This window comes from Pungitius pungitius, chromosome 17 (genome assembly GCF_949316345.1).
Source record: "Pungitius pungitius chromosome 17, fPunPun2.1, whole genome shotgun sequence".
NCBI lineage: Eukaryota > Metazoa > Chordata > Actinopteri > Perciformes > Gasterosteidae > Pungitius > Pungitius pungitius.
This window is the reverse complement of record NC_084916.1, coordinates 2,163,995-2,177,879: the sequence shown is the minus strand read 5'-3', so window position 1 is coordinate 2,177,879 and position 13,885 is coordinate 2,163,995. Positions and strand designations below refer to the sequence as shown.

Genomic DNA, 13,885 nt, shown 5'->3' with positions numbered 1-13,885 from the left:
AAGCCAGCTAGAGGTGAAACAATTGTTGATTGATTAATCCTTAACTATTACCTGATTCTGTCATTTCCTTAAAGCAAATGAGCACCTGCTTATTTGTACATTAGACTGTTTAGTCGTCCTGATTGAACCAATAGAAGAAAATGTACGAGGAAAGACTGAATTGTTTTATTTAGTGCTTAATTTTTTAAATGTCAAACTCGTCACACGCGACCGTTGCACTGTTAAACCTTAGTGGTCACAGTCCTGAAAGAAATATGTATGCGTTCTCTGTCCTTTCAACATGTTGATCTGGTTGTTGTTGTGTGTTTGTCACCCAGGGCTTCGTGTTGGCCGTTACAATAATGCGAGAAGCCGTGGACGAGGTGCGACGTTACCAACGGGACAAAGAGATGAACTCTCAACTCTACAGCAAGCTCACGGTGCGAGGTGAGGTCAGGAGACGACCTCCACTGCATCCAGCGCTCGCTGCAGCACCATCATCGATCTTCAAGGCTCAGAGCTGTCCCTTTTGTTAAATGTGTGGTGAAATCCCCTCGTGTGGTATCTGTGACCAGGGCTGAGCATGTAGCATTACACACTCTCCATGTGCATGTGCATTGAAAGTTGTGTGTGCTCGTCAGCACAAAATAAGAAGAAGAAGAAGAAGAATATAATTGAGAGTGACTGTGTGCGAATGTTTTTGTGCAGAGGTGAAAACGGAGGGGTGTTACGTTATCATGCTGCAGATAATCAATCTGTTAGAAGGGGAGGGAGAAATGGCAGAAAGTAGGTTGTGTTTTTGAGAGTCAGCGTCATTTTCAAGTGCCTGGAAATCGACACCAATATTCAATTTTAGAGTTTTTAAAAAAACTCACAGCATGTACTCAAGATAAGTAATTCTGATGTGAAGTTGCTATTATTCAACCTGTCTTTTAAATCTTTAGGTAAAATTCAAGTGAAGAGTTCAGACATACAAGTTGGGGACCTCATCATCGTTGAAAAGGTAAATGTGATGTGATGTGATCTGTGCAGGCAATGATTGTAAAAAGATTAGTTTTCTGTCCTTGTGAAGCACTTATGTGTGAATAGTGTTTATTAAACTACAGTTGAATACAGTCTACTTAAGAAAAGGCTGTTGTTTAAACGAGGCAAAGAGTTAAGTTCCGCTTTCACATTAAACTTAATTTGCATCACTGATGTTCAAGTGTGATGTGACTGACCAAACTGAGCCGTTCTGTTGGCAGATATTTGGCACACGAAAGCAAATTAGTGCCTACCTTCCCAAGCTTCTCTGGTTTCTGTCCCAGTGTTGATCAGGGGTTTTTATTTTCATGACTGAAACCAATAATGCACCTTTGACACTATACAACTCAAGAGATTCTTTAGTTTCATCTCAGCCAACGTGAAATGTAGCTGCTGCCTAACTTCCATTACTGTGTATCCTTCATCCTTGTGCTAAGCCCTCTGTTCAAGTTGTTGACCTTGTTTAATTATTCAGAAAGATTCATCTGGCATCTGTCACAGTGCTCAGTAACACAGCGCCATTTGCACTTTTTTTTTTTTTTTTTTAGAACCAAAGGATTCCTGCAGACATGATATTCCTGAGAACATCAGAGAAAAATGGTGAGCAGGCGATCTGTTGGTGTAACTTCATGATTGTGAAGCAGCACGGCACTGAAAAGACATTTCCCTGATCAGCGAAACTCCTGCAGGATATCAGGATTGTTCTGATTGACTGTAACCGATCCATAGTCTCCCTACAATAGATGGAGGTCAACACGCCCCAGTTTACAGAAACGGACAAGAGTACCAGAGCGGGAGCGGGGCGGTTATCAAAACACAACTTGATATTCACCTCACAGAACACCGTGGTCACCAGGTCCTTTTTTGTGTTACTGTGTGACTCTGTTGAACTAAGCGTTTGAAACCCCAAAGTTAAAAAAAAAAAAAAATCCAACGGCCAGCAGCAACATCCACATTCTGTCACCTTGAAGTGACCAAAACAAGAACGCTGATAACTGCTTCACTTCCCTGTTGCAAGCTGTCGGGGGGAATCAAAGCAGGGACAATTCTCTCGGTCAGGTGTGCACTCAAGCTGACGTTATTCTGTCTTTAGCCGTCCACAGCAGTACGTTGTTATGAGCCAATGCTTCTCTAAAATGGGGGTTGTGGAACGTTAAATGAAACGTAGCACATACAAACCAACTACAATCAAAAAAATAAATGATCAAACTTCCCATTGTGGGAACATTGTTAAAGCGTTGCAATAAAGAGTAATGCAGAAAAAAAAATCTGATAAACGGACCGAATGCCTGTACTTTAACAAACTGTCCATTCAGATAAGAAATCTGACATTTCTCCTCCACATTTCCAGTCTTTTGACATCATCATGTTTCATCATTTTTTTGTGAGTGATGATGCAAATTCCAATGAATCAATGAGCTGCACCAGATCTAAGGGTCATTGGGAGGAAATGTTCTGAGGACATTGTTTCCATCAATCTTCGATGTGTCAATATGCTTGACAGGGAGTTGTTGATGTCTTAATGCCTTTAATACACACACACACACACACACAACCAAAGATAAACACATCTTTATCTTTCACACATACGGTCACATGGACTTTGTCTTTCAGATACTTGTACAGAAGCGCGCACACACGCATGCACACACACACACTTCTTAGTGATGCTGTGCGAGTGCCATTGCCTCACAAGGGAGTCCTGGTTCACCCTCCTCGTGTTAATGTTTTCCATCACAGTTAACCCTGGTTTATAGCTGCCCTTTACCCTCTCTGTCAAATAGCTGCTCTCATCTATCAGTTTCATATGTAATAATACCTGGGATCAATACGGGTCACGAGTGCTCAGCGTTCATCGGGCCGTGCGGTGTCTCTGCTGCGGCTCTAAGCTGCTGTTGCTATTTGTCATGCTGCTTACACCACTTACATAATTACAATAACGGCTTTTTTAACGACAAATGTGTTTAAATTGTTTTAGGATGTGCGGCATTTATTTATGTGATGCAGCCAAACAAATGGCTTAGATTTAGAGGGAGACAAATTGTAAAAGATGAAAGCATTGTGATCCTCTAACAATTTATTTTAAAGCATTTTGGGTTTTTGCTGCTGCAGCCTGACACCGTCTGGTGTCTATGGAGTCATTTCGCTTTGCGTGATTCTTATAAGCTGCACGTTTAGCATTCACCCCGAGGCTGCTTTCGCACCCCGTGAAGAGTTGCGTCGATTAGCGCCGGGCTGTGCGGCGATTGTGGGTGTTTCACTTAAATCATCCGGTTGCTCCCTTTTGACTGGCTGCTTATGTGATTGGCCTCTACACTGACGTCATATTGCGTTTCTCCAAAAGTTGACCCAACTTTATTTTCCTATCCCACATTTAAATGATTGTGAGGCAGCTTTTTTTGTGTCTGTGATTCTATTTTCGTGGCCAGAGGCCCAAAACATCAGCCTCGATTGCATTTCTGTCCTCGTTTTGTCTCTTCTCAGGTTCGTGCTTCATCAGGACGGACCAGCTGGACGGAGAAACGGACTGGAAACTGAAGGTCGCTGTGGGATGCACGCAGCGGCTTCCTGCAGTGGGGGTACGGACACGTGACGCCCTGAGTGAGCCTCTGGTAACGGACACAGCGATTGTGAGGCAGCGTGCCGTTGTCACTGAAAGCATTGCTCGTCAAATGAAGTCGCCTGAGCGCGATGGAAATCTCATCACGGATGAGACCGTCCTGCACCTCGCCTTTACCTCCAGGCGAGACCCCTATACTTCAGATTCAAGTTCAGTCCATTGTTGTTGTATCGTCCAGCAACAAATCACCTCCAGATATTTCCAAATGAGGCTTCTCCTTGAGCAGGACTTGGTTAGACACATAAACAACCAATCATGCAATACCTGTCGACAGTGTTTCCCTCAATGCTGGACCAATTAAAACGAGAAAGACTAGTCACTTAGGAATCTCACATTTCAAATTGCCAGACGACTCGGACCCAAAGGTCGTAGTTCTTCTGCTCTTAATCACTGAATATTTCCAATTTGTTCTTCAGCCGCAGTGATCTGTCTGAGCTTTCCGCTGTAAAATGCTGGAGCAGGACCACGCTCCATCGGCGGTTCAGTAAAATAATCTCTCCTCGTCCGTCCTCTCTTAACTGCTCTGCCTGTGGAGGAGAACATTATCTGAGCATGAGTGAGAATCGAAAGGGTGTCGGGTGCTTGGCAGGCCAGGCGCTGCACTCTCACAGGTTGGGAGGAAGAATGTTGGTTTACGCTGTATCGTTGTCTTCTTTTAAGCATCTGTTAAAAATATATATATTGATCCACGTATTTATCATTTCAGTTGCATCCAACAATAAGTCATTCTTAAATAAGAGTGCAGGTCCATTTTCCACCGGCGGTGAGAATGAAGAAAATCTAATATATTTATATCTTAACTGGAGGTCCACTTCCATTTGTCTCCATGACAACTTGACGACCATTAAAGGAACGCATTTTCATTCTCAAGTGCATTAATGTGGTAGTTTAGCTGACTCTCAACTAAAGTGAGTTTTTAAAGATTATTATGGATGTTTTTCATATTAATAAAAAAAAAAAATCCTTAATTGCCGCGCTACACAGCACCAAGAAAAAAATCTTTGTCTTTATCTTTTTAAAATCTTTGTCAGTATGAAAGAAAATCGCAATAATAATGGTAATGTTTGATATGAATGTATTGATACTGCATCCTTCACGGCCTCCCTCTGCCTCCTTGTCCCAGGATCTGTTCTCCATCAGCGCCTACGTGTACGCCCAGAGGCCTCAGCTGGACATCCATAGCTTTGAGGGGAACTTCACACGGGTACAGTAGCTCGCTGACGTTTTTACCGCCTGTCAAACACTACTGTCAGTATTTCTGTGGGAACCGGTTCAACATGGAAGACGTGTATCAGGTTCCTTGTACATCTTCCATCACAAGCAGCTTCTCTCTGAGCTCCATCCGTCCCGCTTGTTGCTCTGTGAATTTTTTCTCCTTTTTTTTTTTCATTCTTATTTTTTTATTAATAGCAGATTAGTGCAGCCCCCACAGAGAGGAGAGCTCCAGTACAATGGGAGGCTTTGTGGGCCGTCTTCACTCTTGGCCACACACCAGGCTTAGTGAGCGAGCACTTCCTCCGCTCATTCATCCTCCGCGGCTTTCCTTTGCATAGTGTGTGCTTTTAGTCTGAGCAGGATGGGGGGAGAGCAAAAAGGAAAAAAAAGGGTTCCCACAGATTCACAGCAAATTACCGTTCCTATTTATCAGCGTTTCTCTTTTCTTTTTCTTTTTTTTTTTCTCCCTTCGAGAAGGATATAGTGGCTTTGTTTCTGCGGACCCCCCTCTGCAGTTATGAGCCCCGCAGTGCGTCGCTGATGTCACAGCGTTCGAGCGCTCTGCAACCTGTCATTTATTTTTCATGCACCTCTTCCCGCGTCCGAGTGGATTGACAGGATGTGGCTGCTCAGGTATCATAATTATCATATCGGGCGGGTCATTTGAGCCGAAACCGGAATCCCGACTCTGCACTTTCCAGCCGCTTCGAAGCATTTCTCTTTAAGAGAGAGGAGTAAAGCCGAGTAGGGGTGGGGGTGGGGGGGGGGGGGTGAAACAAGAGGCTCTCCAGGGCCCTTTTTATCACTGAAATCTCATCTATGTGTCCTCTCTATACTGTTTTTTTTAAAAGAAGCCTCTATCGCCATGCCAGTTCCAGGGGAAGTATTGATAAAGGGACCACTGTATTGCTGCAGTCTGCACAACTGTGTCAGGTGCTTTGGTAAACGAATGGCACCTTGGGGGCCGTGCGTGTTGTCCGCTGAGCTCCTTTCCCTCGATTCCAGATATCCAAACGTTAATTTTTCTGGCAGAATGTGGTCCGTCTCGACAAAACGGAGGATTAAATTGTCAGAACTTACTAAAACACCGATACTAGATTTCTCCTGCCTATGAAAGGTTTAGAGACACTCCGAACCCCCCCCCCCCCACTACTATGTTATACACAGTTGATCCCAACATTTAAAACCAGCCAGTTGCAATGCAAATTATATTCAATGCCGTAGTATCTTTGACTACTACATACTAAAATGTTTGTCACTTAAAGAGCCGTCTGAATGTGCAATATCCTCTTTTTTTAACTAAAGACAATATTGTAAGAGCCTTCAGAATAGAATTCAGTCCAAAAGTGAAGCTTGAACTCTTTTTCCTTATTTTTACACTCAAAAGTTCAGCCGAAAAAAAGGGCCTGTTTAGATATTTCTACAAGCAGGAATCTCTCGTCTCTCACCTAGTCGAGGATTCTATTTTTTTTTAATCATTAAACACATTAAGCGCTCAAGCCTCACTTACTGGACGCAGCTGGCTGAGCTCTGCACCAGCGAAGTCATCTGAGCATTTAGATAAATTTTCATGTGTGTCTTTTCCTTTTTGAATGTCCCCCGCAGGAAGACGCAGACCCACAGGTCCACGAGAGTCTGAGTATTGAGAACACGCTTTGGGCCAGCACAGTTGTTGCGTCTGGTAAGTCAAGGACAGTTTTTATCGTGAAATGACATTTGCTATAAATCCATCTGTCTGCGTTTTTTTACAAAGAGCGAATAATCTTCCTGCTGGTCTTGTTTACATCTGTAGGTCTTTTAGAGGTTTCAGAACTACATTCAGACAGTTCATAAACAGTTAAGAAATACCTTTTAAATTACCTGTATCTCTGCAACAAAATGTTTCCACACACCTGTTTCCATGTGCAATTCTGATCACAGAGCACACAGTTCACAAAGCGTTCATGTCATTCTGGGACCGTTAAACTGGTAGAAAGATTAGGGCTGCTGGGATCAGAAGTAACCCCACCGTCTGTGGTTCAAGTCTAGACAGGGGCCCTTGTTTCATTTGACCACCCCACCCCATGGTGTCACACAGCAGGGTAAACGTGGATCACAGCAGCAACATTTAAATTCACATAAACGCAGCCAATGGCTTAAAACCTGAAACAAAACCCATCCCAATCCCTCCTCCTCATTGTGCTCGGCGATTTTAAGTGATTCCTCGAGTCCTCTCGCCACAAAGAGTCGCCGCATTAGACCCCGAGAAGCGTTCGATTTGATACTTCTGCCACTTGCTTGTTCAAAGACTACCCAGGGCTGAGGTAATCCTCCCTCGCTACGACTTAGCGATTCCCCACAGCAGCGCCTGTGTCAGTTGAGTGTTTGTGACGCTCTCAGCGACGGCCACGCCATTGATTTGCGGTGTTGCTCTCCCCTCTGGCCTGACCTTGACCAGAAGAACAAACACACACACACACACACACACAGACTCACTAAAAAGCCTGACTTGGACCCCTTACATCATCGCTGCTCTGTAATGTCATTATCCTCCACAAGCCTCTCCTCGACAGACTCTCAGCGGCATTCTGGGCACTCGAGGGCGGCCCGAGATCGCCACGCACATTCTCTCCCTTACGGGCCCCCGGTCCAGCTGTGACCAGAGAATTGGGTGTTTGCATATTCTAATTGAATCCCCCTCTGCACGCTGAGCCACAAACCATTTGTCACACGGCCCCATATTTCTGGATGTAGAAGTGATGAGAGCCATTCATCACCTTTCTCTCTCTGTGTCTCTCTGCTCTTCACTTTCCTCCTTTTTTTTAGTTTTCTGCCCATTTTGCCTTTTTTAATAGTTCAGGGATTTTAGGGGCTGTATTTTGTTTTTATTATATCCTCTGCTCTCCCATTAAGCTCATTTAATATTAATGACTCATTAATCCTGTGTAATAAGGCTACCGTAATGAATTGGCAAATAAAGATGGCAGTGTATTGATCAGCTTTTATGAGCTTGCACAGGGCGGCTGAAGGCCCCGAGACTCTAAGCGCATTAAACTCCTGTCTGTCGGCCTGAGTGGCAATGAGACACAACGGCCTCGGCTCAGCCTTATTGTGTTTCCACTCATGCAGTTCATCTTGCTTCACCAAGGTGTGTGTGTGTGTGTGTGTGTGTGTGTCAGTTAATGAGCAGCATTACTTTCCTTGTCTGTCTCCTTGGCAGGCACGGTGATCGGGGTGGTGATCTACACAGGCAAGGAGACCAGAAGCGTACTGAACACATCCTTTGCCAAGAACAAGGTGAATACCTTTTTTTGCTTTGTTTTTGTAGGTTTGTGATTTGTTTGAGACTTTTTAGTCACTGCTAGGTCCAATTTTATCTCAATTTTAACTAGAAAAGGATTTTCTCCAGAGTCCAAAACCTAAAGATCATCTTTTTACTATCACATAAGAGGCCTTAAATCCTCACAATTTAGAAAGTGGTTGATTTCCTCTTCATTAAATAATGTTGTTGTATTTCATTATTTTGTACGAGCTTCAGTGGATGAGATGCCAACATCTGTTCATCTCGCCACTCTTCCCCCCCCTCTGGACTCTTAATCACTAATCAATCACACTGGGGAGGTGTATTTTTTTTTAACCTTGACTTTCTAGATAAAGTTGGACCTGTCCATCCAAAAGGTCAACGTGGCTGCTAATTAACCAAAAAGGAAATTAACTAACCGAGGATTTAAATGGCATTTTCAGCAGAAAGTTAATCCCGCGGAATCCCCATTGAGTGTCGTGTAGATTGGGGAGATGGATGAAAATCTGACTTTAAAATATAGGATTTTACCCAAAGGAGAGTTGAGCGGGACCGCTGCGGGTCGACTGGATGGCGGCGGCCATCAGTGGCATCTCGGAGGCGGCGCTCTGGCCTCATACTCACAAAGTCATCATCGCCAGCAGCTAACAGCACACCTCCCTCTGCCGCAGCACAGTTTTGACACCGTTGTCTTTTATTTAGGAACGCTGATGTGGCCGGTCGAACAGCGGCGGGCGGGCGGGCAGGACTGGGGGGGGGGGGGGGGGTTGCTCGCGGTTTTGTGTAAACCCGACAGCTGAGAGGAATTCAATATTTCAAGGAGATGATGTCTGAAGTGCCAATACGGAGACTGGAGATCGGGGATGGAAAGTCGATGCAGTGCGGCCAAAGTCGCAGCAACGCTTTGGCCTCATATAATCTGTTGTGACACCGGCCAGGACAATGCCCGCACTTGATCAATCCGACACAACAGTCAGCCATGGATTCGCTCTTTGTCTCGGCATTCCAGCCGCGTAAGGAGGCCGAACAATGTCATTGGGCGAGGGGCTGCTCGTCAATAAGGAGGGTTTGTTTGAAGTAGATATCAAAGCACCCAATACTGACTCTCTCCAATAGACTCGCAGACTGTTTTAAAAGAAAATAAAGTCAATTTCAATTTAACTTGTTGACTTCCATAATTTATAAACTACACACTCCTTACTGAGGTCCCGATATTCTTCTGTATGAAGCCGATGGATATTCATGTGGCAGCAGTTCTTCCTCAGAAATACAAGCCACCCATGCCGATTGAATCATTCCTTTCCATTTTAATGGCTTGAAGATGAATGGAGTAAAGAAATGCACTTTTTAATTCATTGATAGCATCTTTAGCTTGAGGTAATTGAGTCTTTTCCCTCCCACCCCTTGACTGAATGAATAATGACTTCATCTGATCCCCGCCAGGGTTTGGAAAATTTCAACGGGCCATTGTTCACGCAGAATGGGATCCTTTGCTTTCCAGGCACCTACTGAGCTCTCCGTCTTAATTTTACTCATTTTAATCCACCCAAACCCCCTATTTTTCTCAATAGCTCAACCATGAACCATGTCGCTCCTCTTCTGCACACCCTGTTACTGGGACTTTAACAGCAACTGATGAATCGGTCACACTGGTCTCCCAGTCCTCAGGGGAATGGGCCTGGTGGGGGTTTGGGGCGGTGGAGGAATTTCGCTGTTTTTTTTTTTTTTTTTTATACGCACTTGCCCACCCCCCCCCTCTTTTCCCTCCCTTCCTTTTCAGAGCCAGTTCCTTTTATTTGAGGGAGGAGAGATGTTATGTTCTGCTGTTTTTGTAAGCGTGGTGCGTCAGAAGAAAGCTCTCTGTGCACAGGGCTCCGTTGTGAGCGCTGCCAGAAAAGGGGAAGGGCACTTCTTTATTTGACATCTTTTTCCCACATGCTCCATTGGCTGGGAGATGCACTCAAAAAATAAAGGCCAATTCTGACCCCCCCCCCCCTCTTTTTTTGTTGTAATTTCTTTCTTTCCCAAAAAGCCATTTCAATATTGGAACTTTATCCATCTGAGACCCTTCGACCCTCATTCAAGGACAATACTTTGGCATCACAATAATGCAGCTTGTGGCCAATAAACGTATTTATGTCGTAAACATGGTTTGCATGATAAAAGCCTGCAGCTAAGAATGTCGTTCGTTGGCTTTCTGTGTTGCATATTGTTAAGCTTTTGGAGCAGATGGAGCTTTTCAAAGAGTCTTCTCCAGCGTAGGCTGTCAAAAAAACCTCTTTACTCTAAATCTCCAGTCAAATGATTCGATTCCAATTAAAGAAAATCATCATAGTCCTCAAGCGAGTGTTAAAAGTACCAAAACTAATTCCCACTCGATTGTCTTTATAATTCCATGCCAACCTCTGAATTCCCCCCCGAGGTTTACACACACACACGCACATTGCCCGATGCTTGACACCACATAAGATAAATAACACAATACGTTTTATTCTGTTTAATGAACAAAGTATCTTAAATTACTTCTGTTGTAATCTGGCGCTATATAGAAAATTAAACAAAATGAACTTCAGTTGTCATATGTTTTTGACCTTTGCACCCACAGGTGGGCTTACTGGACCTCGAGCTAAACCGGCTCACCAAGGCCCTGTTTCTGGCCCAGGTGGTTCTGTCTATTGTCATGGTGGCAGTGCAAGGGTTTGTGGGTCCTTGGTTCCGCAACCTCTTCAGATTTGTTGTGCTTTTCTCCTACATCATCCCCATAAGGTACCGTAGCCGTCATTCAGCCTCTTTATTGCTATTAGTTCGTGTATACATTCCAGCTTTGTTTTCCCTTGGTGAAGTTTGCGTGTGAACCTGGACATGGGGAAGTCTGCCTACGGCTGGATGATCATGAAGGACGAAAACATCCCCGGCACTGTGGTGAGGACCAGCACCATCCCAGAAGAACTCGGCCGGCTGGTCTACCTGCTGACAGACAAGACAGGTAAGTGTCCTTCAGAAAAAATATTACCTCTACACCTACCTTTAAGTTCATTATTTTGGTTTGGTCAAGTTGGTCTACTGTGATATCGTCCATCTTCGCACAGCGTTCAATCCTTGATCCCGGCTTTCCATCATTCACAACACGTTTCCCCAGGCCAGAATTGGAGGAACATCTTGTTGTTCTATCGAATTCTCTTTCTTAGGAGAATTAGAAAAAAATAACACTCAAAAGAATTGTAGCGGCACCCAGTTTTCCCCTATTACTATTAAAAAAAGCCGATAAAGAAGACCTACAATAATCCCAATAAAAATGTACATCAAATCCCTGTAACCTGCACTAAAATTATACATCAAGTTCAAAGACCTAATGTATTGCTCCATCATTAATGCCCATAATAACCAAGCTATTTAATGCCGTTGAACAAGAAGCTTAGAATCTGATCTGATGCAAAACATTTTGCTGTAGTTTATCCTCTTTCCACTTCAATTCACGATCATAGCCTGATTTTCTGATAACAAATGGCTGCTCTCTGCGGACGTTAGCCCGTGTGCAGAGTGATGAACTCCCGCGCTGGCCCCAACGTGCTGCTTTGTCTTACCCCGCTGATCTAGGTAGGGAAAGATTAGCCGTAGAGCCTATTTATCCAGGTTGATGGTTAAAGTGCACAGACAGAAGAACAAACAATCAATCCAATAGAATTGGTTAACCCTGTGGCTCTAATGTTTTTGGGAGGTAGATGCCCTGTAATCAGCTTTATGCTCTATCAGCACTCATTCTGGCAACAGACATCCATTAAAGGCCGTTGCCCTCGTTTTCAAAGTTTGTTCCTCATCCGCTCAGTCTTTTTGTATGCAATGGTGTGTCTTGTCTGTTAGTCAGAGAGGACATGCACTCCATATCGGTAATGAGATTAGGTCAATGAGAAGGCAGTCACGCCAGCCTGCAGGTCCCATGATGCATTGTAGGCAGCCCTCTGAGGACAAATGGTGCGCCTTGTGTGCGTGTGCGCGCTTTCAGAGAAGCTTTGAGAATGTTCTGTTTTGGCTCTGATGTTGTGGCGGTGCGATTTTCATCTTTGTCCCCAGTTTCATGAAACTGTCATAAGTTGCCGTTACATTTTCGAAATAAAGCATAAATTCACGAATTTTTTGTTTTGTTTTGATTTAGCCCATTTACTTTGTTCGTTACCATTATCCTTAAAAACGTTTCAAGGACCCCGTAGCATCCTCCTACTTGGGCCGTTACACAAGCTGTAAGCTACGCATTTCTGGCATTTGGATGGTACCAGCCAGACTGCAAAGGGAAAACCAGAACGTCTTCCAATAGCCAAATCCCTTCCCCTTACCTACAAATTATACATATGAATGCTTCCTGTTTATTGAGATTAGCCTCCAACAGAAACCCTAACTGTGGGGTAGTATTTGATGCCATTACTTCATTGACCTCTGAACTGGTGCTTTGAACCTGCAGGCACTCTGACACAGAACGAAATGGTCTTCAAGCGGCTGCACCTGGGGACGGTGTCCTACGGCACCGACACCATGGATGAGATCCAGAACCACATAGTCCAGTCATATGCACAGGTAAGATTAGCTGCCGCCATCCAATCAAGTAATCAGTGTTTTTTCCCCGCTAACCATTAACACTTCCACCATGCAGGACATTGTAGAGTGAAGTAATTGCCATGAAATAATATAAAGTTTAAATGACGCCTCACTTAAGGATGTTAAATGCAAAGGATGAATTCAAAGGCATTATTTGTTCCTGCTTATTCATGCCTCTCCCCGTAGATCAGTTTAATCCATTTTTAGATTTAGCTAAGGATACGTTTTCCAGGCAAGAAGCCCGCGTGGCTCATTCATCACGGAGCGACGCCACGTGCTGTAAGCGTAAGTGTTTTGCTCGCCGCGCGGCTCAGCTCCGGCCGCAGCCTCCACAGAACGACGACGTTTCGCTGTCAGCCAGCTCTGAGCAGCTGGTCGACACTGAAACCATCTGCCCCACACCCGTATGTGTAATCTCAGCTAATGAAAAATGACTAGTGCTTTTTAGAGCTGCACAGCTGAGGCAGAGCCGCAGTGCCTTTCTCCACCACCACAGCTTGATGATTACAGGACACTCTTCTTCTCTTGAATATTAGTCCCATCCAGATTAGGGCAGTTAGTCAGTTAGTAAATGGATTTGTTGATAAAAGTCAAGAAAATATCATTTGTTTTTTAAATCTCCAATGTATTTTATATACACATAATGATTCATAAGGTATTTAAAACGTTGAGAAAACATGCTCTCCTTGATGAGCAATAAGAGTAGTAGTTTTTGAATGTTGTTTGAGTGGTTGACTAATCTAACATTACCTAATGCAGCTCTTTCACTAGGAAAGCTTTGTTTCCACAGACATGTCGAGGCAGTAAACTCGTCCGCTATCACCCCCCCCCCCCCCCCCCACCCCCCCAATGAATGATCCCTCATTGATCTTCCCGTCACTCTTGATGAAGCTTGTCATCCCTACTGTACCCTCCATCGGCCCTCCCTCCCTCTCTGGCAGGATCGAAGGTCAATAATAAGCCAAAATGAAATGCTTCAATAGAGCGTGTCGGCCCCCCCTGTCAAACGCAGCTGGGCTGTTGCCTGCTCGCCAGTCACCACCCACTTAAACCGATGGCCGATGTCAGAACAGCGGAGCACGCGAAAGGTCCTCACATCAGAAACGGCACGGTGGAGTCTGTGACACCACTCATTGGTGACGCTTCACACACGCGTGGTGCGAAGTGGCTGCGATTAG

At 44.5% G+C, this 13,885-nt stretch overlaps 1 protein-coding gene across 2 annotated transcripts in view; it reads left to right on the top strand.

Annotated features, from left to right (window-relative positions):
- Window positions 1-13,885, top strand: part of atp9b (ATPase phospholipid transporting 9B) — a 35,967-nt gene that overhangs the window by 9,090 nt on the left and 12,992 nt on the right. For both annotated transcript variants that reach the window (XM_037473971.2, XM_037473972.2), the window contains exons 5-14: window positions 318-426; window positions 924-982; window positions 1,551-1,602; window positions 3,487-3,581; window positions 4,746-4,826; window positions 6,443-6,518; window positions 8,037-8,113; window positions 10,723-10,883; window positions 10,961-11,103; window positions 12,574-12,686. In XM_037473971.2, coding sequence (XP_037329868.2) covers window positions 318-426; window positions 924-982; window positions 1,551-1,602; window positions 3,487-3,581; window positions 4,746-4,826; window positions 6,443-6,518; window positions 8,037-8,113; window positions 10,723-10,883; window positions 10,961-11,103; window positions 12,574-12,686 — 966 coding nt within the window. The remainder of the gene's footprint in view (window positions 1-317; window positions 427-923; window positions 983-1,550; window positions 1,603-3,486; window positions 3,582-4,745; window positions 4,827-6,442; window positions 6,519-8,036; window positions 8,114-10,722; window positions 10,884-10,960; window positions 11,104-12,573; window positions 12,687-13,885) is intronic.